At 37.2% G+C, this 26,493-nt stretch overlaps 1 protein-coding gene and 1 non-coding gene across 3 annotated transcripts; one reads left to right on the top strand and one right to left on the bottom strand.

Moving 5' to 3' along the window:
• Positions 1 to 1,569: 1,569 nt before the first annotated feature.
• Positions 1,570 to 1,640, bottom strand: trnag-gcc (transfer RNA glycine (anticodon GCC)). Its single transcript has one exon. It is a non-coding gene; the product is annotated as a tRNA-Gly (tRNA).
• Positions 1,641 to 2,213: 573 nt separating this feature from the next.
• On the top strand, positions 2,214 to 26,022 carry bbs7 (Bardet-Biedl syndrome 7). Of its 2 annotated transcripts, none has more exons than XM_059006496.1 (19): positions 2,214 to 2,611; positions 4,151 to 4,216; positions 4,655 to 4,717; positions 4,851 to 5,044; positions 5,971 to 6,157; positions 6,303 to 6,375; positions 6,562 to 6,678; positions 10,895 to 11,025; positions 13,411 to 13,495; positions 14,189 to 14,291; positions 16,618 to 16,810; positions 17,185 to 17,259; positions 19,040 to 19,105; positions 20,826 to 20,965; positions 21,717 to 21,881; positions 22,894 to 23,003; positions 23,416 to 23,519; positions 24,852 to 24,975; positions 25,424 to 26,022. In XM_059006496.1, the coding sequence occupies exons 1-19, from the start codon at positions 2,576 to 2,578 to the stop codon at positions 25,555 to 25,557; spliced, it is 2,166 nt and encodes a 721-aa protein (XP_058862479.1). In that variant the 5' UTR covers positions 2,214 to 2,575; the 3' UTR covers positions 25,558 to 26,022. The 2 variants fall into 2 exon arrangements, with proteins under 2 accessions (XP_058862479.1, XP_033871816.3); XM_034015925.3 differs by having other exon boundaries at positions 2,215 to 2,611; positions 4,869 to 5,044.
• The last annotated feature ends 471 nt before the right edge of the window (positions 26,023 to 26,493 follow it).

Below are 26,493 nucleotides of genomic sequence, written 5' to 3'. Positions count from 1 at the left end.
ATCCCTACTGCCTGACGGCAATGTCCCATACCTTGATGGTTATTTTCTCTTTCAGGGAACCGGGGTTGCATCCGCAACCTATCGTTATACGTGATGACATGTTTAGGTTTCTGTTATGTTATATGCATAGTCATTACAGAAATGATGAGTGCAATCAATGTACCAGTGGCTGCCAGTTATCGGATAGTGTTGCGTTATTATCATGCTTATTTGCTAAGATTCAAGGTGGGGGAGAGGCAGAGATTTGCACACAGACACTGTGTTTTAAAGTGAGTTGAAAGCTGCCATAAACAAGCTTCCTTCGTTGGAAGTTTAAAATCAGTTGTTTGTCCATTTACTCAAAATACCCAGATGCAGTATGGAACACAAGCTTTCATATACCTAATAAACAGTGCGTTTATTTTGTATAATCGCTAATTACTGCTATCTGCATCTTGGAATTGTTTCAAATATACTGGTCTGGCAGCTCTGCCCTCGAAGGTGCCCCAATGTCTGGGGCCCAGGGGGCAAACGCGCCACTGATAAATGAAACTTTGATTAAAACTATGCAACTCCCCCTTTCCACATTTATTTTGTTAAGTTTAATTCAATTTGACAGTTTTCACTTGTGTGTACAGCTAAAAAAAAAAAAAGGCATAAGTAAACCTCAGTATTGCTATTACTTATGAAAATGTGTCTTTTGCCACTTTGTTTATTGCGAAGAAACGAGTGACAGGGATACAAAAAAACGTGATGCCTGCATCTGTGTGTCAACCTTTGCGTTATATACGTATAGTTTATAGTTGCTTTGTGGGGTAAAGTAAGCGCTTCACAACCTATTAACCTGGGCTATTTTAATGCCGTTTTACATATAATTGTAGTAAATAAAAGCATTGCAAATCGTTGTGCTTGTGTTAGATTTAGCTGGGGATTGTGCAGCATGTGACTGGAACAGGAACGTGAATGCAGTTTTTATACTTATTTTTACTTCAATACGTTCGTAAAGTACTCTTGGGTATTGTAGTAATTATTTATATAAATTAATATGAACGATTGGACTGTTATGTTTGACTCTATGTTAAAAACAAAAGTAGCAAAACAGCTCATTTATGTCTCCGGTGTATGTTTAGGGGCTGCAGTGAATTGAAATCCAGTACACAGTGGGAGGGGCTGCCGTGTTTTATGATCTTGTTCTTTATTTTCTCCTCGGTCATTTATCAGAACGGCTATTGTGTAGCTCACACCACGCCAATCCGTTACTTCAAGATAAAGTTTGCGCTTCCGTTGTGGAGTGCTTACAAAAACAAAACGGTTCTTTTTCAATGGAGCGGTTTACCGGATTAAGATTCACCACTGAGAAACATCCCAACATTCAAACGTGATTCGTAGACGCATGCGCAGTTTATACACGCCTTATACACGCCCAAACCAGCAACAACACAAACGAAGCCATGTGATTTGATTTAAGGATCAGGATTTGCCGGTGCTGGCTGTTTCTTCCCCAAACTAACAATTTTCAATTAAAAAAAAAAAAAAAAAAAGATTACTTATTTATTTTCTTTTTTTTTTTTTTTTTAAAAAAAAGGTGTTTGCATTGGCCGGGAATCGAACCCGGGCCTCCCGCGTGGCAGGCGAGAATTCTACCACTGAACCACCAATGCTACACATATGAAGATAAAGGGAGAAAAACAAGAGATGCGTGTTTCAGGAGACACAGAGAAAAACTAATAGAACACAATCATAAAGCAACGTCAGGACACAATGCTCACATATAATGAAGATTACAAACGGCATTTTCTAACATCACAATATGTGACATCCATTGTCTCGCATCCTCAATATCAAAATATTTAACGAGTTAGCTGGTAATACGAGTTCTCTTTTTTTCTTGTGTCTGACACAGTCTACTTAATAAGAGCTCATTCTAGATCGTATCCGTATTCTTTTTGCTATCGCAGGTGCTTTTTAAATCATTTAAAATACCCAGCGAGACTTGGTAAAGTGTAGTTTCTATGTCTTTATAGTTTAAAATAACGTAGAGACATAAGTATGAACTGTCACGTGATTTTGGATAATAAACCGTGTATTTCTCAAAAGTTCTGTACTAAAATTAGGACACACCACGCCTCCAAGTGTCAGAATGACCAAAGATTCCTTTGTCCAATTATGCTAAAGAATAGAGCTGTGTCGTGAACCAATCCGATGGCAAACTGTGTTATCCAATCTGGTTTTAGTTCATTGATTGTCTCCCTCTCCATGGAAACGAGGATTTCGACGTCTTGAAAGAGGGTCACTGGGGATGTAGAACGGTATTGCTAAAAACCAAAACAAAACAAACATCTTAATTTCAACATGAAACGATTTCTTAAATCCAGTGTGATTTTTTAAAAAGACAATCATGAAAACTACAGGCAATGTATGCATCTCCGGCCGTATTCGCTACACTGCAGTGAGTTAAATCTCTGTCTCTGTAATCCCAGTAATTAATCCAGACATTGCGAACGTCGTTGTGTTTATGCGCCGTATGCATAAATAATTATTTGTAAGTATAAAGCCATTTTGAATACTTATTAAAGTTTATCCCGAGCTAGAGAAGATGGAAATAAATCTGAACCGCGTTGATTATCTCCAGGTAAGACCACTTTTTTATTTATTTTTATGGCTAAGCAGTACAGTATCTTATAATATTTTGTATTTATTTATGTATTTATTTTTAAACAAATATATTCGACTGCTTTATCTCAACGTTATTTGTTTGAATTCTACAGCAGGAAGAATCGGTCAAATGATGCAGAGAGTAACGATAATAATAATAATACAGTATCAATCAATCAATCTTTATTTTATATAGCGCCTTTCATAGTGGACCAGCATCACAAAGCGCTTAACAAGATGCAGTGACAACAAGAAAATCCACAATACTTTAAATACAGAGAAATACACAATACATTAACTACAGTATGATCCTATGAAAAACAATGTCGTCCCAATCGCAAACTCATTAGTCCTGTCTGAAATAAGACGCGTGCACACCTCAAAATGTTAGAAAAAATCTATTATTTTCTGTCCTTACTTCATCAGTGGTGTGAGGGATACTTAGATGGTACATTACAGCACGCTTGCCATGTTTGCAGATTAGATTTGCTGATTCAATGTCAATTTAGAGTGAATGTGCTTCTCTTAAGCACATTTTCAGGTCAGTGTGTATTTCATTTATAACAAATACCAAAGCAAGATGTTTTCAATAGTATACTGTAGTTATACTATAGTCTATTATAGGAAAGTATTTTGGGCCACAGGGTCACTAAAAGTTCCAGCTTTTGAGAGGTATATGTTCCAAAAAGATGCACTAGACTCTCCTTACAGCATGCCAAATTTCTATCAAGAATGGTTTGTATACATTTTGTATTTATTTATATTTTCATTAGAACTATATATATATATATATATATATATATATATATATATATATATATATATATATATATATATAATCACCTGTTATCCAGAAAAGAGAAGGACTGGAAGCTGTCTGCTTTTCAGAAAGCTGGTGTTTTATCTGGAGACGCATTAAGGCTACAGATGGGGTAAATTTATCAAATTAAACCAGATAGAAAGTTTACTTTTAAAAATAAACAGTGGACATGTGGAAGCAGATGTTTTACAGAGGTATAGGACTAATCTCACAGAATTACCAAAACCCTGAAGTTTGGATACCAAATATTTAAAAATGCATTAAAAAATTGAAATGTTATAATGACTATTAGGTCTGCGCAGTGTATAGGAATTTAAAAATGTATTTTGATATGGCCATCTAAATAGGTTGCCAGTTTTCACCTAATCCCATTCAAGATAACAGCCCGTTTGGTAGTCCTGTGTTTCTGTTTTATTTATTTGTTGATAACATATCCGGGGGTTGAGCAAAAAATGCCACAAATCTATTACTTTTATACAGAATGGTTATTGAACTGTAACACAAGAAAATGTGGCTAAAGGATCGATATGAATGAACTCCAGGCTTTTACAGGAATACCTGCTGTATTTAAATGACGTGCATGGAGTCATGATGCAGTACAGTATGTACCTGACCAGGCTTTAAAGTCATCACACATATTAGCAGGGTTGATTTATTAATGGTGAAGGATTGAAATGTCCTTTTCTTATACTGTAGGTTGGAGTGACATCACAGAAGACGATGAGGCTTCTTCCAGCATCAGGACGCAGAGCAACGCAAAAGGTAGTGCCTTCCTTGAGCAGAACAAGACACACATTTAAAATGAAATTACGGATTCATAGAACTACCAAATGTGCATTTGTTGTTGATGCATAACGTGTACCTGCCATCTATACTGTTTCAGTATCTGCTTGTATCATTCTGCTAAAACTAATAAGGTTTATCTGAGCGATCAGATCTCTTTCAGAGAATGATTAATGCACAGCGACTCAAAGAGAGAGATGTAGCATACTGTACCATATTCTGAAGTAAACATGAAAAAAAATACTTGTGCACAATGGATTTAGACTGATCTTGTTTAAAAATAGAGAAGTGTTGGTATTTAAACATGGTTTCTTTGTTTGTTAATTACATCTTCAACCACTATGTTAATGTATTATATATGTAATTATTATTATTAATTTTTATTTATTTATTCATTTATTTATTTATTTTTTTAAGGTTGCAGTTGCAGACCAAGATGGTGTCATTACTTGTTTTGGAATGAAAAAAGGCGAGCCTGTGGTAAGTTCATTCCAAATATTCACCAAGACATGGACATGATCAAATCTATGATTGGATACAGTTAGGAATAGTATCTTTCATCAATGAAATAAACAAAGTAAGGAATACTGCTCCTTGGTTTGTTATCCTGAAGATGCTGTTGGTTTTCCAGCCAGTGTTCAAGAGCTTACCAGGACCGAAGATTTCTAGGCTGGAGCTGGGGGGAGCCCTCGGTACACCAAAGGAGAAGATCTTTGTGGCTGCAGGGTCAGAGGTCAGAGGATTCACAAAGAAAGGGAAACAGTTCCTTACATTCGAAGCTAACCTTGCAGAGAGCATCAAGGCCATGTATGCATCCTTTTTACTTATATGCTTTACATGTAAATGTTTTAGTGCTTGTTTTTAAATCACATTGCAGTACTGTAATAACATGTCAATAGCATGTTGGAAATGGTCATGATATCCAGTTGTAGTTATCAACCTTAGTTTTTAGCAACTTTAGCATTTAACCACCTTAGCATAGCACTCTATACTTATTCCATTGAACAACCGTAGCATAGCACTCTATTTATTCCATTTCTGATAGCCTCAGACAAACGTTTTGGCACCATATGTCTCCCACAATCCAAGGTAACAGATTAAGGACACGCTTTTAGTAAACTTCAACCACTTTTTAATAAAAGAAAAGGCAAAATACGCAATCTCCAGGAATTTAACAAATACTCTTTATCCAAAAACCACCCAACTTTTTTATTATGGCTTTCCTATGTTTATAATAATTATTAACCAGTATGTTACATCTTGTTGGTGTAATCTGGGCCCATTTTGTCTTGTATATTTCCTTCAGCTCAGACAGACTGGATACACAGTGCTTGGCTGCAGCTTGTTTCAGATCAGTCCAAAGCATTTCTATTTGATTGAGATGTGGTGACTGTGAAGGCCGTTCCAGATCTTTTATGTTTGTGTTTTTTTTTCAGTTGAATTAGCGTATACTGTGGGTTGTTTGTCGTGTTGGAAGATAAACTGTCTCAAACATGAATCCAACTCCTTTGTCTTGACCATCATCTGCTGTGTTGCCAAAACTTTCTTCTTCACAGATGTTGGAAATAATTTCCTCTTTTTGTGGCTATTGACTTTATAATGCAGCTTAGTTACTGTGTGTAGTGGTTTTCAATTGCTGTAATGGTTTTCATGCCATTTTTCTGATGTTCATATCATGTCTCTTTGTGTTGCTATAGAAGTAGTGTTACACTTGATTTGTTTGTCTGTCTCAGGTATGTTTCAGGTGCGGACCTCTTTGTTTGTGCCAGCTACATCTACAACCACTATTGTGACTGCAAGGACCAGGATTATTACCTGTCTGGGGATAAAATCTGTGACATTGTCTGCCTGCCTATGACCAAGCTGGGACAGACCACTCCAGTGCTAGCCTGTCAAGATAGAGTTCTCAGAGTATTGCAGGTTCAGTGGCTTTATATTTTCAAGTTACCCACTTTTGTATATGCTATTAAGTGTGCACTCTGAAATTGATAACCTGGTATTTATAAATTATAATCATGTTGTATTTTGATTTAGTATGATGTTATTTATGTATTTTGTGCTGTAGGGATCTGAGCTAGTATATGACATTGAAGTTCCTGGACCTCCTGCTGTCTTAGAAATAAACAATGCTAAAGAAGGTATGTGGATTTCAAAATGTCGTATTGCTTTTCAATGTAGACATTAAATAGCAAAAACAATTAGGGTTATTATGTTGAAGGTGCTAACCTACAATGTGTGTTTGTATGCAAAGATCGGTTCTCTATGCTTTGAAGAGTCCAATCTGAATTCAGTTTTTGAAGACAGTGGTGTATCTTTGTGTTTAGGAGAAATTGAAGATGAACTTTTGTATGGCACAACTGATGGAAAGCTGGGGCTTGTTCAGGTTACTGACACCTCTCCAGTATATAAATGGGAAGTGACCAATCAGAAGAAGAGAGGAGGTATGCACATTTTTCAAAATTTCAACTAAAATGTATTCATGACAGTATCCTTTGCTCATTTTTAGTTGTTCTGGCCATGATTCTTAGTAGGGATGCAAGTCGGTTCTGATTCTTAGTAGGGATGCAAGTCGGTTCTGATTCTTGGTAGCGATGCAAGTTGGTTCTGATTCGTTCTTTTTTTTTTTATCAAGTCTTTCAGCTATTTTTGACAGTTTTTCGGTAAAACCGAAATGAATGTTTTAAAGCGAAAAAAACAGCATTTGTGCAGCCAAGGGAACAGGCACACAGTTATTACAAGTGGTTTTTTAAAAAAAAAACTGTGACAAATAAGCTCAATACAGTGTTATTGCAAGGCTTGAAGTTAATGTATTTTTGGTAGCATTTTGCTACCCAAAGCTCTTAATTTGCTGCTAGTTTTTTTATGCAGTAGCATTTTTCTGATCCCTTACGCTGCAGTTGACCGACCCTGAGTGAACACGTACATAACTACCGGTATTAGTTTTTTTTAAACACATACATTATTAGTATCTTTTATAAAGCAGGAAAGCATTGCTAATAGAGCTTCCCTCTAGATGACTGAGGTTTGTACAGCCCCATGTAGATACGCGCGAGATTCGCAATGCAAATCGTACTCGACAGTGGAGTACAAATACTGTCACAAATCACAATGCGGATACAATTTAAAGGTAAGAAGTTTATTTTATATACCAAAAGTAAAATTAAATAAAAACATTACGATTTTATAAGATAACAGGAAGTGACCAAACAGGATATTAAGTTTCTTCAGTGTCTATTAAATGCTAATTTAATCTGTCATGGAGATTATTTTGTTATGTTAACCCTGGTTTCACCCACACTCCAAATGAACACATAATAGGTAGATAATTATTACTGTATCAAAATTCTGACTACGAAAAAAAAAAAAAAACAGGAGCAAATAGCTAGCTGTAACGTGATCCAAGTAACAGCTTTGTTGTTTCATCAGTACGAATAATGAAATACAATTTTATATATCTTTTCTTTTTATAATATATTGTCACTACCTTGCGTACTTCTCTGTTTAATGTGTGCTTTAACAAAAAATATTATATTGTTCAAAATAAAATTCTAGATATTAGAAATGAAATCATAGACTCATCCTATTATGGATGAACCTTGCTTAGCCAATTCATCTAGTCCGGTTAAGCATATGGTGGAGTCTTTTTCAATGATTTCTTTAGAGGACCTGACAGAGCTAGTTCTGCATAAGAGACCAGCGACATGCTCTCTTGATCCCATGCCTTCTAAATTATTAATAGAAGTATTTTGTGTTTTCAATACACACATAAAATAAATTATGAATGAATCACTTGCCTCTGGCATAGTTCCTTTAGCACTCAAGGTAGCAGTGATAAAGCCATTACTTAAAAAAACAAACTGAGACCCGAAAGACCTCAATAACTTTCAGCCAATTTCCAATCTGCCATTTTTTAGAAAAGGTTCCTGAGCAGATTGTTGTAATATATATATATATATATATATATATTAGTTTGTTATATACAAAAATGCCTTTTCTTTTTTCATTCCCCCCTAAAATTTTGGAATCCCCCCATTGGCTGCAGCATAGGGGGGAAATCCCCCCCAGCACACAGAAATGAAATTCAAGCCCTGCCTCTACTGGGGTGCTGTTAGTTGCATGCCTTACTGACATAAAGTGCTGGATGTCAAAATATTTAAATGTTGAATTCCGACAAAACAGAGGTCATGCTTGTGGGCTGTCAGAACCAAATAAAAAGCATTCTTCCAGGAGTTAGGGTTCAGCAGTTTGTCATCAAATCAAAAACTGGAAATGAGGAATTTGGGGTGACTTTTGATCCAAATGTATAATTTGAGCCTCATATTAAAAAGTATATTTTTATCATTTGAGTACCTGACTCTGAAAAGCTAATGCATGCCTGTTTCATCCAGAATAGATTATTGTAATGCTCTTTCTGGAATTCCTAAATATGTGGTGTTTCATTTCCAGCTAGTTCAAAAGCTTGTCTGACTCAGATGTCAGCTCTGTCCAGGTTGATGTGGGCTTTCATGTCCCTGCCTACCTGGACGTCAGTCTATCCCGGCTGAGGCAAGCTTACCTCTTCCCTGCTTACACACACACACAGGGTCCTTAGCCCAGTCATGTAAATCCCGGGTCGTTACAATGTATACAGTATAATAGGAACTGCTATTCCACCAGTTATTTAAAGTGTATATTTTTTATAATAAATGTTGTAAACTGTAAATAAATAACACAGAATCCAAGGACGTTTCTACACACTAGTATTGTTTCGTACTTGTTTTGTAACATTAAACCTTATGTTGACTCAGAAATATCTTCATCTAGACAATGTGGGGAAGCTATAAAAAAGGCTAACAAGATGCTCGGATATATTGTGAGAAGTGTTGAATTTAAATCAAGGGAAGTAATGTTAAAACTCTACAATGCATTAGTAAGACCTCACCTAGAATATTGTGTTCAGTTCTGGTCACCTTGTTACAAAAAGGATATTGCTGCTCAAGAAAGAGTGCAAAGAAGAGCAACCAGAATTATCCCGGGTTTAAAAGGCATGTCGTATGCAGACAGGCTAAAAGAATTGAATCTATTCAGTCTTGAACAAAGAAGACTACACGGCGATCTGATTTAAACATTCAAAATCCTAAAAGGTATTGACAATGTCGACCCAGGGTACTTTTTTGACCTGAAAAAATAAACAAGGACCAGGGGTCACAAATAGAGATTAGATAAAGGGTCATTCAGAACAGAAAATAGGAGGCACTTTTTTACACAGAGAATTGTGAGGGTCTGGAACCAACTCCCCAGTAATGTTGTTGAAGCTGACACCCTGGGATCCTTCAAGAAGCTGCTTGATGAGATTCTGGGATCAATAAGCTACTAACAACCAAACGAGCAAGATGGGCTGTATGGCCTCCTCTCGTTTGTAAACTTTCTTATGTTTTTATGCTCTTATGTTCTAATGGACAGCTTGTTTTTACTTTTAGAAAAATAAAATACAGTGCAAGCATGGTAGCTTTATAAGTACTATATGTCCCAGTTTCAACTTAAATGGGTTTAAATACGGTAATGTAAAACAACAATAAAACCCAACGTTTGTGAGTCAAATTGCATTGTGGGGGAAATGGGAGCCACAACCTTACCGTGTTCTAACTGGTTCCGCACTATAACGGGTCACATTATAACGGGGTAGCATTGTATTACCCCCATCTTAGCCTCTTTGCACTGGATTCCTGTGCATTTTAGAGTTGATTATAAGATTTTGTTTTTAACTTATAAAACCTTAAATGGATTGGCACCAAGTTATTTCCAGGAGTTGTTGACCCATTAGAATCCAAGTCGTACTCTGAAGTCACATGATGTAGGGCTGTTTGTTTTTCCGAGAGTGAATAAAGATGCATTTTTTAACAGAAGGTTTAAGTGAGGGTACGGGTTGAGCACCCAGACTGAGTATGAAGTCGCAGTTCTTCTCACTGAGGGCTGTCGGAATGAATCATGTGCAAGTCATATCATGTGTTACAATATTACAGTTATATGCAGCAAAGTGTGCCATGAGCTCCTGAAAGCCCTGCAGGTTTTTAGTGCTGTTTCTGCCAACGCTCATTCATTGTACAGGAAATTCGGTTTCAGTTTGTTTTTTTCTTTTGTCGGTATTGGTCAGATTTGAATTTTATGAAAGTTTCGGTTTGGGAATATCACAACCGTTGCATCCCTTATTCTTATCTATTGAGTCACCAAAGTCACTTTTCTTTTTACATTTTTTTAATCATGACAGAATACATGTCGCTTGTAGGCTGTGTGGTCCAATGATTAAAGAAAAGGGCTTGTAACCAGGAGGTCCCTGGTTCAAGTCCCAGCTCACTCACTGACTCATTGTGTGACCCTGAGCAAGTCGCTTAACCTCCTTATGCTCCGTCTTTCGGGTGAGGCGTTGTTGTAAGTTACTCTGCAGCTGATGCATAGTTCACACACCCTAGTCTCTGTGAGTCGCCTTGGATAAAGGTGTCTGGTAAATAAGCAAATAATAATAATAATAATAATCCATTCTGGTTATCAATTTAGATTTGCCTTTGGTGAATCTATGCATTTTTAAATTTGAATCCTAGCATGTGATTTTATGTGGTAGTAATTGCAGAAAAGAGCATAAATTAAGCATTTACAACAACTCCTCTTTCTCGTTTACAGGTATTCTGTGCATTGATAGGTTTGACATTACTGGTGATGGAGTAAAAGAAATACTTGTTGGCCGGGATGATGGAACAGTGGAGATCTATAGCCTCGACAGTACAAACGAACCTGTGATTCGTTTTGAGCATGTGAGTTAGAATGGAGTTCAGTTCAAACACACACACACATTTTATATATATATATATATATATATATATGTATTTTCACGTTCGGATATTCGCTCATAATTTAAATATTTGTTCGGATATTCGTTTATTTTTCAAAAAGTAATAAAAGCCATTATATTTCTCTGAACACAGGCAGAGACAGCATAGCAGCAGGGGCCCCTGTGTGTGTGTCTTTATTTTACAGCAAGACCTTACAATATGTAACACGTTAAAATAGAAAAATATCCCAGGAGTAAAGAATAAGTTCCACTAGCGTTATAAATCGAACCCTGACGTTGACATCGATTACCGTGCAAATTCTATCGAGTTAAAATAAAATAAAAAACTTCCGTCACAGTAACAGTTTAAGAACAGTAAGTCCTCTTTACAGAGCATGGTATAAAAACTCATTCAAACAAATCCCAATGTTTTAAGACACGTCTGATAAATACATTGGCATTTAAATATAGCACTATCCAGCCTTGTTTTGTGTAAAGTCTGACAAATTTCCAGTGTAAACATAACAGTAAATTAAGAAGAAAAATAAATCAACCCCAAAGGAGAAAAAAAACAAGGTTTGAAAACGACATTAACATTATGGCCTATTCACATGGAAATAATTCAGTCTGTTTTTTTTTATTTTTATTATTTGCTGTTGATTACGTGGCCCAGCATCTGCTAGCGAAAGCAGAAGTCCCTTCCGGTGTGCCGCGGCTGCAGAGATACATTTCACTTTTTGATGTAATATTTTAATCAAAACTTTACATGACTTTGTATAACCACTTAGATTTGCATAATCTTCAGTGAATACTATATCGTCATTTTTCCAAACTGTACATTAGAGGGAGCCTACTCTTTCCTGCAACGGAACCTTCAACAGCAACAACTCCAGTTGATCATTTTATTTTGTGTCTCCATACTTAAATATGTATAATATCTCTTTCATACATGTATGTGGATTTATTATTAATTGACTTACTGCCTACATCGCAACCAAGATATGTAGAATGTCTCTTTCTTACATGTATAGGCCTAATCAATCTACATATCACGTCGCAACCAAAAATGCCTCACATACTGGAGTGCTCAGAGAAGCATTTCAACCACGTGGATTCGCTTACACTTGCACAGTACATTACTAAGGCCCTACCTATTTCATTATTTCTAAATTCATTCTTCACCGTGAAAACTGTCTAGTTTGTGTACTTTTACCCTGAACTTAAATCCAACTAAGTTATGTGTATCGGTCCAGGTTCCTGATGTGATTATAAGCTTCAATTTCAAAAAGAAAACTGGACAAGATTTATTGATTGACACTTAACAGTAGCCAATAACTGCTCTGGGCGCTCCTCAAAAAATGAAAGGAGGAATAATTCAAATTTTAAAATGTCCAGAACACAGTTAACAAGAAGACTCATATTTGAGTATTTAATAGTCCTCCCATGCCATGAGTGCTACCCCCCCTGCCCCCATGGTCATCGAGCTCTCCATACTCAATCATTAGTGGACAGATGTGATTTATCGGTGAACCAGACAGATGTCCAGTGACGGCTGCCAGGTCTGGTGATGAAGGCAGTGCTGTGGGGTCAGTTGAGGAGCTGCAGACAGTCTTCTTGACCAGCAGCCTTGCACTCTGTTTCTTACAGTTCCTGTCCTGAAGATTCCTCAATGCCATACTGTGTAGATATCAGACCATGCATGTTGTAGAAATCTGTAAACCACACAGAGTCACACTGAATTGATAAGGCACATGTCTTTGTGTCTACCCATATTCCAGCGTTTGAACAGCTCCCGCAGTCTGACCTTCAGTTTCAAATCTTCGTCTGCCACTCCCTGGCATCATTAGCAGCCATGATTCCAAAACCAACAACAAATGATGTTATTACCGGAGCAGCTACTTCACTGATGATCAGTTGCGGTGCCAGCTCAATGCAGGGCAGCCAGTTGTCTTTGCGCCTTTGATTTTTTTGAGTAGTGTATACATTGCATAATTTATTATGTATATTTAAGTCACCTATATTTAACTCTTGTGTATTAGGAAGTGATCTATGAAAACTCAAGTGTTGTCATTCTTTCATTTTAAATGCACACAATGATTGATACCAGTAACATATGGTCAGGTGTGTACCAAACTGGCCATTAGAGAGCGCACTTGACTTGTATAGTTTTAAAAGAGACCATGTTTTAGTCCGGTCTGAGTCTGTGAGTCTCATAAACTGTAATTGTATTTCATAGAAATTAGCTTTTGAGTCAAAGTTCTGAATCTGAATTCTTTGGGAACATAAGCTCTGGTGGATCAAATGCTCAAAATATCCAGCACTTATTTAACCTTATTTATGCTGCTCCACATTGTGGTGTTTGTTCCAGGTCTTGTCAGAAAGTGTCACATCCATTCAGGGAGGCTGTGTTGGAAAGGACGCTTTTGATGAGGTGTTGACAGCCACTTACACAGGTAATGCATGGGTGGTTGATGTAACTTAAAAAAAAGGATGGTGAGTAAGTAGATTCAAGAAAAGTCCTTTTCTTCAATCAGTTGTTAGGTTTATTGAAATATGCAGGGAGTCTGGTCCCAGATACAGGACAAACAGAATACTCGTTCTTACAATTTTTGCATGACATTAAATACCCTTCTGTATAGATGGTCCACCTCCTCTTTCTCTGACACTTAACCAATAGCAAAGGTACAACACATTATTATGTTACCATATATTTAATTTAGTGTGTGTGTGTGTGTGTCTGTGTGTGTAGTCTAGTGTGACGACCTCTGAACTCAGTGCATTCTTCAGACCCCTGGTGCCAAAAAGGTCCATACATCTGGCTTTTGTTATCTTCTTGAGACCCTTTGATTCCAGTGGCATTATCTCTTTGGATCTCTCTGAAGTCTTAGAGCCTGGCCCCTTCTGGTCCACAGCATTGTTATCTTGTTAGCTTGCAGTCAATGTTGGGCAAGAAGCTTGTAGACGCAAGGTCTCTTATCAATTGTTAGCAGTACATGCAAAGAACACCAGTATAGTTCTGCCAGTCCACATGCGTAGCAAACTGCTAATCAATTCTCAATCCATGTATTCCAACAGTGGTGATGAAGGAAGTGGTGCTACACAAAAGAACACTGTGTGAAGGTAACAGTGTGCTTTGCTTTGTGTAGGTTGGGTAACAGGGCTAACTTCAGAACCACAACAAAAGGAAGCTGGGCCTGGAGAGGAAATGAAGATGAGTCCAGAAACGCAGAACAAAATTGTGGCACTGAGGTACGGAACCTGAGATTGTGGCACTGAGGTACAGAACTTCAGATTGTGGCACTGAGGTACGGAACTTCAGATTGTGGCACTGAGGTACGGAACCTCAGATTGTGGCACTGAGGTACGGAACCTCAGATTGTGGCACTGATGTATGGAACCTGAGATTGTGTTATTAGTGTGTATTAGGTTATTTTATCCAATATTCATTTCTGTCTAGAAACTCATTCAACTAAATTCAAAATACCACATGCCTGGTAATTTTCAAAATCTTCTGTAAGTGCCAATTGACTTCCTGAAACAAATGCAACACCATTTGGGGAAAGCTATCTCTTGGTACCTACATGAAAGGGGGACATCATAGTATTTTACTTATTCTACTTAACGCACTCAAATCTTTTAATCAAGGATGCCAAAGAATCTTACTTTTCCAAAAGATAGATTGTAAAAGTAATGAGCTCTTAACTTAAATGTAGCTTTGCACAACCAAAAAATAGTCAGCTAGAGCGTATAACTTTAGACCCCATCCGTTCACTTTGGCAGTCCAGAAACTGTAACACCCTTTTACATAAGCTGCACTTTTTTTTTAATATGATTTAGTCATTGCCAATTAGTTTTTTTTATTATTTTCTCCGCAATTTGGAAATGGACAATTATTTTTAGGCTCAGCTCACTGCTACCACCCCTGCGCTGACTCAGGAGGGCGAAGACGAACACACGCTGTCCTCCGAAGCGTGTGCCGTCAGCCGACCGCTTTTTTTTCACACTGCGGACTCACCATGCAGCCACCCAAGAGCTACAGCGTCGGAGGACAACACAGCTCTCAGGCAGCTTACAGGCAAACCCGCAGGCACCCTGCCAGACTACAGGGGTCGCTTGTGCACGGTGAACCGAGGACACCCTGGCTGACCTAACCCTCCCTCCCCCCAGGCGGTGCTCGGCCAATTGAGCGCCGCCACCTATATAATTGGCTACATGAATGAATGAATGAATTAACAGACAAGAGGAATACCAAAACAAAACAGAATGTATATTAATAATAAAAAAAAATAATTGAGAGGCTGATAGCCAAACAAAAATACTCTCCTCCAAAAATAAGAATGAGCACCAATAACCACTGCCCTAAAAGTACAGTAATATAAAGGTTGAATTCACCTCTATTTCAGTATTAACCTGAATGACTGATTCACTCAACAGAATAAGAGAGAAAAAACTGTGTATACTGCTCTAGTTCAATCAATCATATATGTTCATAAACAGTAGCATGCTTTTACATAAGCTGCTTCAGAGTTTTTCTATTTTCACACAGTAACATATTTACATTAAATAAAAAAATCCAAACAAAGGGTAAAAAACAGCTTGCTTTCACACAGAGTATAACACAAACCCATTTTCTCAATTTGTTTATAGTCGATAAGTTAAGTTTGGGTTATTTGATGTGATCACGAAGAAAATCAAAACAGGAGAAAAGAAAAAAAAAAAAAAAAAAAAACTTTTGTGCTTTCCAGAGACAATAGATATTCACACATGCTTCTTAATCCAAACACAGTTCGAACATAAGCCTGCTTTAGGGCTACAGTATGCGCTATTGTCCCGAAGTAAGAAAAAAACCAAAACAGTTCGGCCTTCCACATACAAAACAAATAGCAACCCCAAGTCTCAATCAGTCACTGTTCCAGCATAAGATTTAAGAGCTGAGCGTTCTGATCCAGCTAAATAGCTCGCTGAATTGTCTCAAAGAACAGAACAGTCGCTAATGCAAACCAGCAAGTCCCAAAAAATTAAAAATAGGTTGAACGCCGAAGACAATCCTCCCCAGCTCTGGATGACTGCCCTTGAATGTATGTTAAATCGAGTAAATAGTGCATGTAGATCAAAACTGGATAACTGCTGCCAACTCCAGTTTAACTCAGTACTACAATAATTATTTTCAGACAACAAAAAAACAAGAAAACCCTGTTAGTTGCTACTCCTCCATGCACGTTCGCCTCCGCTGTTTTTCCTCTTCTTACTCGAAAAACTGCACTGCAGCTCCCCCTGCTGTCCTCCAACAGGCTCTCCATCTCTCTTCCTTACTCAAACCTAGCTATACTTTTTTTTTTTTTTCCTGGTCCGATGCATCACATCGGCACACTGTGATGTTTGGACCTTGTGTGCTTCAGATTGTGAGTGCATCACATGTTTCTAGTTCCTCTCTGTCACAAGGGGATTATTCTAATACTGGGGAGTTTGTACAGTCCTACAGGTCATCAACTCAGTGCATAGGTCTTGTTATCAAGGTACTTGGACAGTTCAAGTTAATCTTGGTAATGCATTGCTTGTCATCATTTGATCTTAGAACTGAACTGGAGCAGCTCCAGGTGAAGGTTCTGCAGGAACGTGAGAAATACCAGCAGTCTGCCCAGTCCAGCACTGCCATCTCATCAGTACCTGTCTTCAGTGTCAATGACAAGTTTACTCTCTGTCGAGATGATGCCAGCTACAGCCTTACCCTGGAGGTGCAGACCGCCATAGATAACGTTCTGCTTCAGGTAAGGCAAACTTTTGCAGGAATGTATTTGACCTTTTTTATAGGTTTCTAAAGTACAATACATATTGAGTCACATAGTATTAAGTTAAGAACCATCTCCCAGTTATGTGTTACTCTTTCTGTACATTATTTAGAAAGGTAAAATAGCGTTCTAGCCTTTTTTTGCAGTGAGGTTATTAAGAGTAGCACCGTTTTGTTTTCCCTCTGGGTTTATGGAATTTCTAAAGACTTGTTCTCCTGGGCAAGCAGATATATTTTTATATTAACTGTAGAGTGTTTTGGCATTATATTAACCAAGCTAAGACTGTTTCACATGCAGAATTTAGAGTGTATCAAGAACCCCGTGGAACTAACGTGTCTTAACGTTCCTACCAGAGTGACGTTCCTATAGACCTGCTGGATGTGGACAAAAACTCTGCAGTTGTCAGTTTCAGTGGATGTGATTCAGAGGTAATATATTTTGTAACCTGAAGTACCACTGTATTCTGTTTTCTAGTAAGCCTTGAATCTTTTTGTTTGTTTGTTTGTTTTTGTTTTATTTGTTAAGTGTCTAAGGTATGTAAAGGTGTAACCTTAAACTGGAAAAGGGAAACGGAAAATATTTTTTAAGATACCTGACACCATGAAATAATTGGAGCAATCAGCAGCTTGGTAGAACAAGCAAACTAAGAGCCCTTTACCTTTAACCCTTTCAGGACCAAGCACTTTTCAGTGGGGTGCTCCCCCAGGACCAGCGGTTTTTTTGCTGTAGTTGACTCCTATACAGATTCACTAAGAGTCTATTTTTTATAGATATAATATACATAGATGTATATTTGCACCCTTAGTCATTTGAAAAAAAAGGCATAATACCACAGTATTGATGTCAAAAACTGATAATTCCTCTAGAGGAACAATATGCTTGAACTTTGACCCATTCGACTCCTCGAGACCATCACTTTCAATTCAGATACTGTCACTTGACAACACCCACAGTACAGAAATGTTAAAAAAAATTATATAAAGCTGGTACATTCATATCTCGGAGAAACTGGAGAGGAACAGGAAATTAAAACAAGGTAAAGGCAATCATCCAAATAAAGCGAAAGCACTAACGGATAACAACATAGAACGTCTGTACAGCACTGAAACACTATGTTTAAAAAAACCCAACTGTACTGCTGAACCTCGTCTTCTTTAATATTAGCATCACAAGTGTATCCATGTATTATAAAAAAAATAATAGATGGGCCTCTTCAGTGAGTTACAGGAAAACAATTCCATCTCGGGTTTCTGTGACAGTTTATAAACGCAACCTTTGGTCGCGTAATTTATGACATCACAGAAACCCTAGATGGAATTATTTTCCTGTAACTCACTGAAGCCAATCTGTTATTCTCTCTCTCTCTCTCTCTCTCTCTCTCTCTCTCTCTCTCTGTCTCTCGCTCTCTCTTTCTCTCATATATATAATTTTTTTTTTTTTTATTTTGTATTCTACATAGAGATACATGTATAAAAACGTGTTATTCTATGACCCAAGGGACCTTACAATAATAGAAAAATATTGATGTTTGAGTAAATTACAAGTCATTGTTTCACCTGAGTGATTGCAATGACATCATACATGTTCATTCTCGGGGTCTTTATAAGCAATAATGGACACTACTCTCGATTTTTGTTTTCTTAAAATAAATATTAATAAATGAGTTATTCATTTAATTATTATCAGTAATAAGGGGAAAAAACGTACCTGATATAAATCAAGTTCATGAAATAGTATCTGCTTATATCCACTTGTTTCTTTGGTCTCTGCCATAAACTGTCTCTGCCCTTTAGACACTAAATCTGAGTGTCTCTCAGTGATGTCACACAATCGTGGTCCTGGGAAGCCCACTTTAGTATGATCCCGGTCATTAAAGGGTTAAATTACTGTCAGCCACCTATTTCTGGACATGTCCACTGTCTACATCATTTATTAAGTCTGTCTTGTCAATCTGCAAGACAAAAGTAGCCTTGTCTGTTGTCCTAGGTCAAACTTTAAATGTTATCTTTGAGTTCTGTTACTCTAAACAGAGTTTCATGTTCTGTGGAGTAGAAGACAATGCATGTCTTGTATGCATTGAAGACAATGCATGTCTTCAATGCATGGTTTAAAAGTACATCTGATATTTGACTGGTCTGTCCATAACTCATACATAGCTTATGTAGTTTATGTCTGTTTTGTAAGTAAGTTACCTTTTCTTGTTCACAGCCAAATGGAAACTTTCTTCTTGCTACATATAGATGCCAGGCCAACACCACAAGACTTGAGCTGAAGGTAACAACTGTTTCATCAAGTAATCATTAATCTTTACCTATAATGGACATGTATCTTATAATCCATTTGTTTTTTTTTTCTTTCCCATCCCTATTTTGACCACTATAATGACTGTCAAATCTCACAACTACCAGTATTTAGCCACGTCACAGGTTTCGAAATGAACACCCGCCAAACGCGGGTTAATTTGGCCTGTGGCGGGTAAATTTCACATACTTACAAGCCACAGTGGCAGGTACGTTTTTGTACACTTAACATCGTTCACCTGTCGTTGAAGAGCAAGGCGACCTGCAATCTTTGCTGTCGTGTCGCCGTGCAGTTTATACTTTTTACCAGCAATCGCCCTGCTCAAACTGCAGTCGTTCAAATCAACTGAACTTTGACCTCGTCGCTGACCTCTTTTCTATGGTTATTACAATGCCAAAATGGATGACAGGCTGTTTGTTGAGAAGCTGCTCAGTGTTTATCCCTGTGTATATGCAGTCGACAGAGCTGATTATAAAGATCAGATGAAAAAGGAACAAATGCAATCAACTCGTGAGTATTTTAACCTCACTGAAGTGTAATAAATATAGCATAGCATGTCCAATATTTTCTATTATTATTATTATTATTATTATTATTATTATTATTAATTAAGCATAGCATGTCCAATATTTTATTATTATTATTATTATTATTATTATTATTATTATTATTATTATTATTATTATTATTCATTTTGAACACGGAAATAAAAACAATTTCACATGCTGATTTTGTATATATATGTACATTTACACCAGACGCGCGCAGAGAAACAGGAACACCATTTATTTCAGTCTGTTTTGCCTGCATCGTACAGTATTCTAAAAAACATTGTTACATTGTTGTGAAAGGACCTTAAACTAAGTTTTGTACTCTAAAGTAACATTTAAACTTGCCAGCAATAGTCTTTTATATTATTGGTTTTTGTGTACTATACCTTTCCATGAATTCTTGTTTTTTTTTTAGCAACTCGCCAGTGAAATGTACTAAAAATCACAGTGGCAAAATCATATCACGATGAATTTTGGTGAATTTACTATTTTATCTGAAAAAACATAGTAAGTTAATGCTTAGCAGATCCTCAGTCAGAAAGTGTGACATTAGAAAATAGCCTTCTTTTTATTTTAATGATTTAAATTATTTTTAATAATGCAGGGTTGATGAACAGAATGGGCTAAATCTAGGCAGTACTTACAGGACTGACAAACATATAAGAGTATTTATGCACTACATTGCTGAGGTAGAAAGAAGGCAGCTGCAAGAGAAAATAAAAGGTTCCTGTCAGTGATGTCAGATGGTTCAATTGATAGTGCTATCATAGAAGAGGAGCTAGTATGTGTATGATTCTGCCAGAAAGGGCTGGTGACTATGCAGTTTGCAGGCATGCAGTCTGTGGAGAGGGCAGATGCCCAACACATCTCAGAAGCTATCTCTTCACTCATGAGGCAGATTGATTCAGACCCTGTTGAGACTGCTCAGAAATGTTGCTTGTTTTTGCATTTTCTTTTGTCGTCGTCTCCTCCGGAATGATGTTGGCTGGTAAAATGCCTGTGTGGCCAGTAGATTTTTCCATCCGCTAGCCATTGTGGCTAGTGCATGGAAAAGTTAATTTCAAGCCCTGACGTCATGTACAAACATCAGGTATTTGCTTTCAAAGAATTGGTTTGATTTTTATTTGCTGTTTCTTTTTGAGGTGCGGTCAATTGAAGGCCAATATGGGATTCTGCAGGCCTACATTACTCCACGTCTGCAGCCTAAAACCTGCCAGGTTCGTCAGCATCAAATCAAACCCCTGTCTCTCCACCAAAGAACCCATGCCAGTGAAGAGCACAGGTAATGCTTCAAAATGTTTTGTTTCTCAAGATTTCAAATCTTAAAAAGCCTTTCTGAGGACCAACCTTCTGATTCTATTGGAAAAGTACATTACAGTTTGTTAAACAGAGCTTGAACCATTAGATGAGCAGAACATGTTAGCTACCATTCGACTTGCTCACTGGGTAATGTCTTTCTTATCCCAGCTTTTAATAATGGCATATACAATATTAAACAGTGCAAGTGTCGGGTGTTTTATTTTGTTTAGACCATTGTCAGTGATGAACCAAAATTAAAATAAAAAAAATATATATATATATATTTGTTTATTGCTAAATTGAATAATTTTGGCTGGTGTACCATGTTAAAATGCACTGGGGGAGGGGGGAGAATTCCTCAATAAATATAGCCTATAATAATTCACTTTCTTCACCCAATCCCCAATTTTTAATTTTTTTTTTCAAACCAATTATTCCATTTAATATGCTGTACTGAAGCCATTCTCATCTGTGTAGAGTAACACTGCACTCTGCCATTGGGTTTGAATACATGCAAGATAGATTCCAAAATAAGAAAAATATTCACCCAGGACCACCAAATGTTAAAACGTTATTGGATGATGGATGTCTCAATGTTTGTTGTACTGTATAAGAAACATTATTTGATGGTACATATCTCTGTGTTTGTTGGATAAGAAAACGTTATTTGATGGTAGATATCTTGGTGCGTGTTGTATAAATATATTTCTCTCTCTCGCTCTCGCTCTGCACAGACCCATGAATACTCTGACACTGACTGGCCAGTTCAGTTTTGCTGAGATTCACTCCTGGGTTGTTTTCTGTCTTCCTGAAGTCCCTGAAAAGACCCCAGCAGGGGATGATGTAACCTTCTACTTCCAGAACACCTTCCTCGATACACAGCTGCAATGCACATACAGGTAAGGCACTCTATTTCAGAACACCTTCCTCGATACACAGCTGCAATGCACATACAGGTAAGGCACTCTATTTCAGAACACCTTCCTCGATACACAGCTGCAATGCACATACAGGTAAGGCACTCTATTTCAGAACACCTTCCTCGATACACAGCTGCAATGCACATACAGGTAAGGCACTCTATTTCAGAACACCTTCCTCGATACACAGCTGCAGTGCACATACAGGTAAGGCACTCTATTTCAGAACACCTTCCTCGATACACAGCTGCAGTGCACATACAGGTAAGGCACTCTATTTCAGAACACCTTCCTCGATACACAGCTGCAATGCACATACAGGTAAGGCACTCTATTTCAGAACACCTTCCTCGATACACAGCTGCAATGCACATACAGGTAAGGCACTCTATTTCAGAACACCTTCCTCGATACACAGCTGCAATGCACATACAGGTAAGGCACTCTATTTCAGAACACCTTCCTCGATACACAGCTGCAGTGCACATACAGGTAAGGCACTCTATTTCAGAACACCTTCCTCGATACACAGCTGCAATGCACATACAGGTAAGGCACTCTATTTCAGAACACCTTCCTCGATACACAGCTGCAATGCACATACAGGTAAGGCACTCTATTTCAGAACACCTTCCTCGATACACAGCTGCAATGCACATACAGGTAAGGCACTCTATTTCAGAACACCTTCCTCGATACACAGCTGCAGTGCACATACAGGTAAGGCACTCTATTTCAGAACACCTTCCTCGATACACAGCTGCAATGCACATACAGGTAAGGCACTCTATTTCAGAACACCTTCCTCGATACACAGCTGCAATGCACATACAGGTAAGGCACTCTATTTCAGAACACCTTCCTCGATACACAGCTGCAATGCACATACAGGTAAGGCAGGCTCACCAATTAATCTTTTACCAATAATACTACCATTTCAGATTGGTACAGTGAAACAATTATTTATTCCATCTCTCTTCTCTGTTTTTAGCAAAGGAGAAGGTATATTTAAATCTGACAACATTTCTACAATATCCATTCTAAAAGATGTGCTTTCAAAAGAAGCAACCAAAAGAAAAATCAACCTGAACATATCCTATGGTAAGCACCTTTCTGTTTCCTGTTTCATCTGGGATTGTGTTACTGTAAGTACAATGCTTTCAACTCCTAAGCAATCAATCAATCAATCAATCAATCATTCAATATTTATTTTATATAGCGCCTTTCATAGTGGACCACCATCACAAAGCACTTTACAAGATAGTGAGGAACAATGCATAATACATTAAATACAGTGAAATACAGGGCATAGTACATTAAATACAACAATAAAAAAACAATGCAAATAAATTAAATACAGGCATAATACATTTAAATAAAGGCTAGGATGTGAATTCTAAACATTGTGGATGCTTGTGTCAAGCAGAATTATACGAATATGATAAGTAAAAAATCTGAAATAGCAATTTCTAGACAACAGCTAATAACAGATCCTCTGTTCTCCTGCTTACAGATGTTAACGAAGAATCTGTAAACCACACCTTGAAGCTAATCCACCCCAAACTAGAATACCAGTTGATTCTGGCTAAAAAAGTTCAGTTAATTGATGCTTTGAAGGTAAGAGGAGTGACTCTAAAGCATGGGTGTGTGGATCTGAGATCATTTTTCATATACAGTATTATGTGATGCTGAGGCTGGAATCTTAAGAGTCAGGATCGTTCAATGAAGAAAACGGTTTGCCAGCTTGAATGCAATGAATGTTGACAAGCTTGGTGGTTCTCTTCCTCCCTCCCTCCCTCCCTCCCTCTTCCAGGGTATTAAATGTGTTTGTTAAATCTCTAGAACAGAGGCAGTACACCCCTAAGGCAAGACATGTATTTATTTATGTTAAAATCCTGAGGACTTTATTATGTTAGTGACATTTTATATTTGTAAAAAAAAAAAAAAGTCACTTCTAACATAATAAAGTTGTAGTGATTGTCATTCAATATACATTATGGACCTTATGTCCTTTTAAATACCACCATAGTTAAGATAATTAAAATAGGAACTTCCCTGAAGTTTTATCAATGTTGTGTTTCTAACCTTAGCACACAAAAGACTTATTTTTGATCTGCCGCAATTGAGATCTTTAAAATAGTTCCTACATCTTTTGCCCCCTCATCTGTATCATGGACACAGTAAACCCAGGTGTAAGAAGTGCTTATTGAACAGGAATGGTTCTTTCCATGGACACAGTAAACCCAGGTGTAAGAAGTGCTTATTGAACAGGAATGGTTCTTTCCATGGACACAGTAAACCCAGGTGTAAGAAGTGCTTATTGAACAGGAATGGTTCTTTCCATGGACACAGTATACCCAGGTGTAAGAAGTGCTTATTGAACAGGAATGGTTCTTTCCATGGACACAGTAAACCCAGGTGTAAGAAGTGCTTATTGAACAGGAATGGTTCTTTCCATGGACACAGTAAACCCAGGTGTAAGAAGTGCTTATTGAACAGGAATGGTTCTTTCCATGGACACAGTATACCCAGGTGTAAGAAGTGCTTATTGAACAGGAATGGTTCTTTCCATGGACACAGTAAACCCAGGTGTAAGAAGTGCTTATTGAACAGGAATGGTTCTTTCCATGGACACAGTAAACCCAGGTGTAAGAAGTGCTTATTGAACAGGAATGGTTCTTTCCATGGACACAGTAAACCCAGGTGTAAGAAGTGCTTATTGAACAGGAATGGTTCTTTCCATGGACACAGTAAACCCAGGTGTAAGAAGTGCTTATTGAACAGGAATGGTTCTTTCCATGGACACAGTAAACCCAGGTGTAAGAAGTGCTTATTGAACAGGAATGGTTCTTTCCATGGACACAGTAAACCCAGGTGTAAGAAGTGCTTATTGAACAGGAATGGTTCTATCCATCCTTTTGATGTGTTTCCTCTATGTGTATCCCCCAGGAGCTGCAGGTTCATGAAGGTAATGTGGACTTCTTGATTCCAGAGTACCGCAGTATTCTGGAAGAGGCTGATCACCTCCTAGAAGAGTACAAGAAGCAGCCTGCCCACCTAGAAAGATTGTACGGTATGTTTTCCCATCATTCCACATTGTTTGTAAATTCTGTGATAGGGCCCCAGAGTAAAAGAGTTTTTATTTGCTAAGCTCATTAAGTTGAGGAACAAAAATGTACTTTTGTCTTGAAGGTGCGCAATGCACTATTGGAACACCTCCTGATTCTGTATAATGGAGTTGTTCCTGCTTTGTGTATTGGCTCACGCTGCGTGAAACCCCATTTCTTATAAGAGTGACCTTGTTATATATCACAAAGATGAAGACTGTGCTCAGGAACTGCTAATACGTTTTAAAAAGGGTTAATTTCAACATTCGAATCGTGCTGTTTGTTCTTTGCACAGGGTGATATCTGCACAGGATACTCATTTCTCATACAGAATTTTTAATTTAGAAAGAAGTATGTGTGTGTGTGTGTGTGTGTGTTATATGTATTTTACTTTACAGTTGCCTTCTCTTGCAGGTATGATTACAGACCTCTTCATTGACAAGTTCAAATTCAAGGGAACAAATGTGAAAACCAAGGTTCCTCTGCTGCTTGAAGTTTTGGATAACTATGACTCTGATTCTTTAATTGCTTTCTTTGATTCTGCTTAATCCTGTGGAGAAAAAAAAAACCGACAACCTAGTACTGTACATCTTTACATAAAAAAGCCAAACTATGCTTATTGTTTGCTTAATATGTTAAAGAAATTTAGTGTTATGTTCAAGACATTTTAATTGTTACAATGTTAGATATATTGTCTTCTAGTTTTTCAAAATCCAGGTATATTAAAGACACGTGTAGTTCATTTTAAGACACAGTCTTCAGCATTATATTCTTTGTTCGAATGTTATTTATGTAAAATGTGCAAATGTTTTATGATGCTTTTTAAAAGTAACATTTAGTATATATGTATATTGAAAAATATTTTGAGAATATTTTAGTCCTTTTAAAGATTGGTCTTAGTCGTCAATAAAATAATACTTGTTACAATTCTATATGTTTTATAAAGAATTTAAATGCTAATGTAACATGCTGCTTTGAATAGTTCATTCCCATAAAATTTTATTTTCGCTGGCTTTTTGTTTCATGATACAAATATCACTTGTCTACACAATTGTTTGACTAAAAAGACGAAACCCAAATTTGTCAAAGTTGAAAAGCATATGATGTAGGCACTTTATCTGTCATTCGCTATTTTATAAACACATAACTTTACAAAATAAATCCTGATTAATCTTGAAAGTGTGTAGATTAGAACTATAAAGTTAGGAGGGAACGGCCCAAAGTATATTAATTCTTTTATCCTTATTTGCATACAATTACATGTAATGTTAATGATGTGACTTTGCACATTTCTTTTTTTTTTTTTTTTTTTGAAAACCTGTTCAGATTTGTAAATGGCAATGATCTTTTAAACTTCTGTCAATGCTTATAATTTGCCACCCACTTACATTCTACATTGCTTCAAAAGTTTAAAGTCATTTCTGGTTGATCAAGATACACATATCTGGCAGCTTCTAGCACACAGACATTTATCTGCTAAATGA

This window comes from Acipenser ruthenus, chromosome 2 (assembly GCF_902713425.1).
Source record: "Acipenser ruthenus chromosome 2, fAciRut3.2 maternal haplotype, whole genome shotgun sequence".
NCBI classification, from domain to species: domain Eukaryota; kingdom Metazoa; phylum Chordata; class Actinopteri; order Acipenseriformes; family Acipenseridae; genus Acipenser; species Acipenser ruthenus.
This window is presented reverse-complemented; position numbering and strand designations above follow the sequence as displayed.

Excerpts from the sequence above, each read along its gene's own strand:
- bbs7 (XM_059006496.1), top strand. The coding sequence starts at position 2,576 with ATGGAAATAAATCTGAACCGCGTTGATTATCTCCAG. Across the intron at positions 2,612-4,150 it reads ACCGCGTTGATTATCTCCAG|GTTGGAGTGACATCACAGAA; the intron begins GTAAGACCACTT and ends CTTATACTGTAG. Across the intron at positions 4,718-4,850 it reads TGAAAAAAGGCGAGCCTGTG|ATGCTGTTGGTTTTCCAGCC; the intron begins GTAAGTTCATTC and ends GTTATCCTGAAG.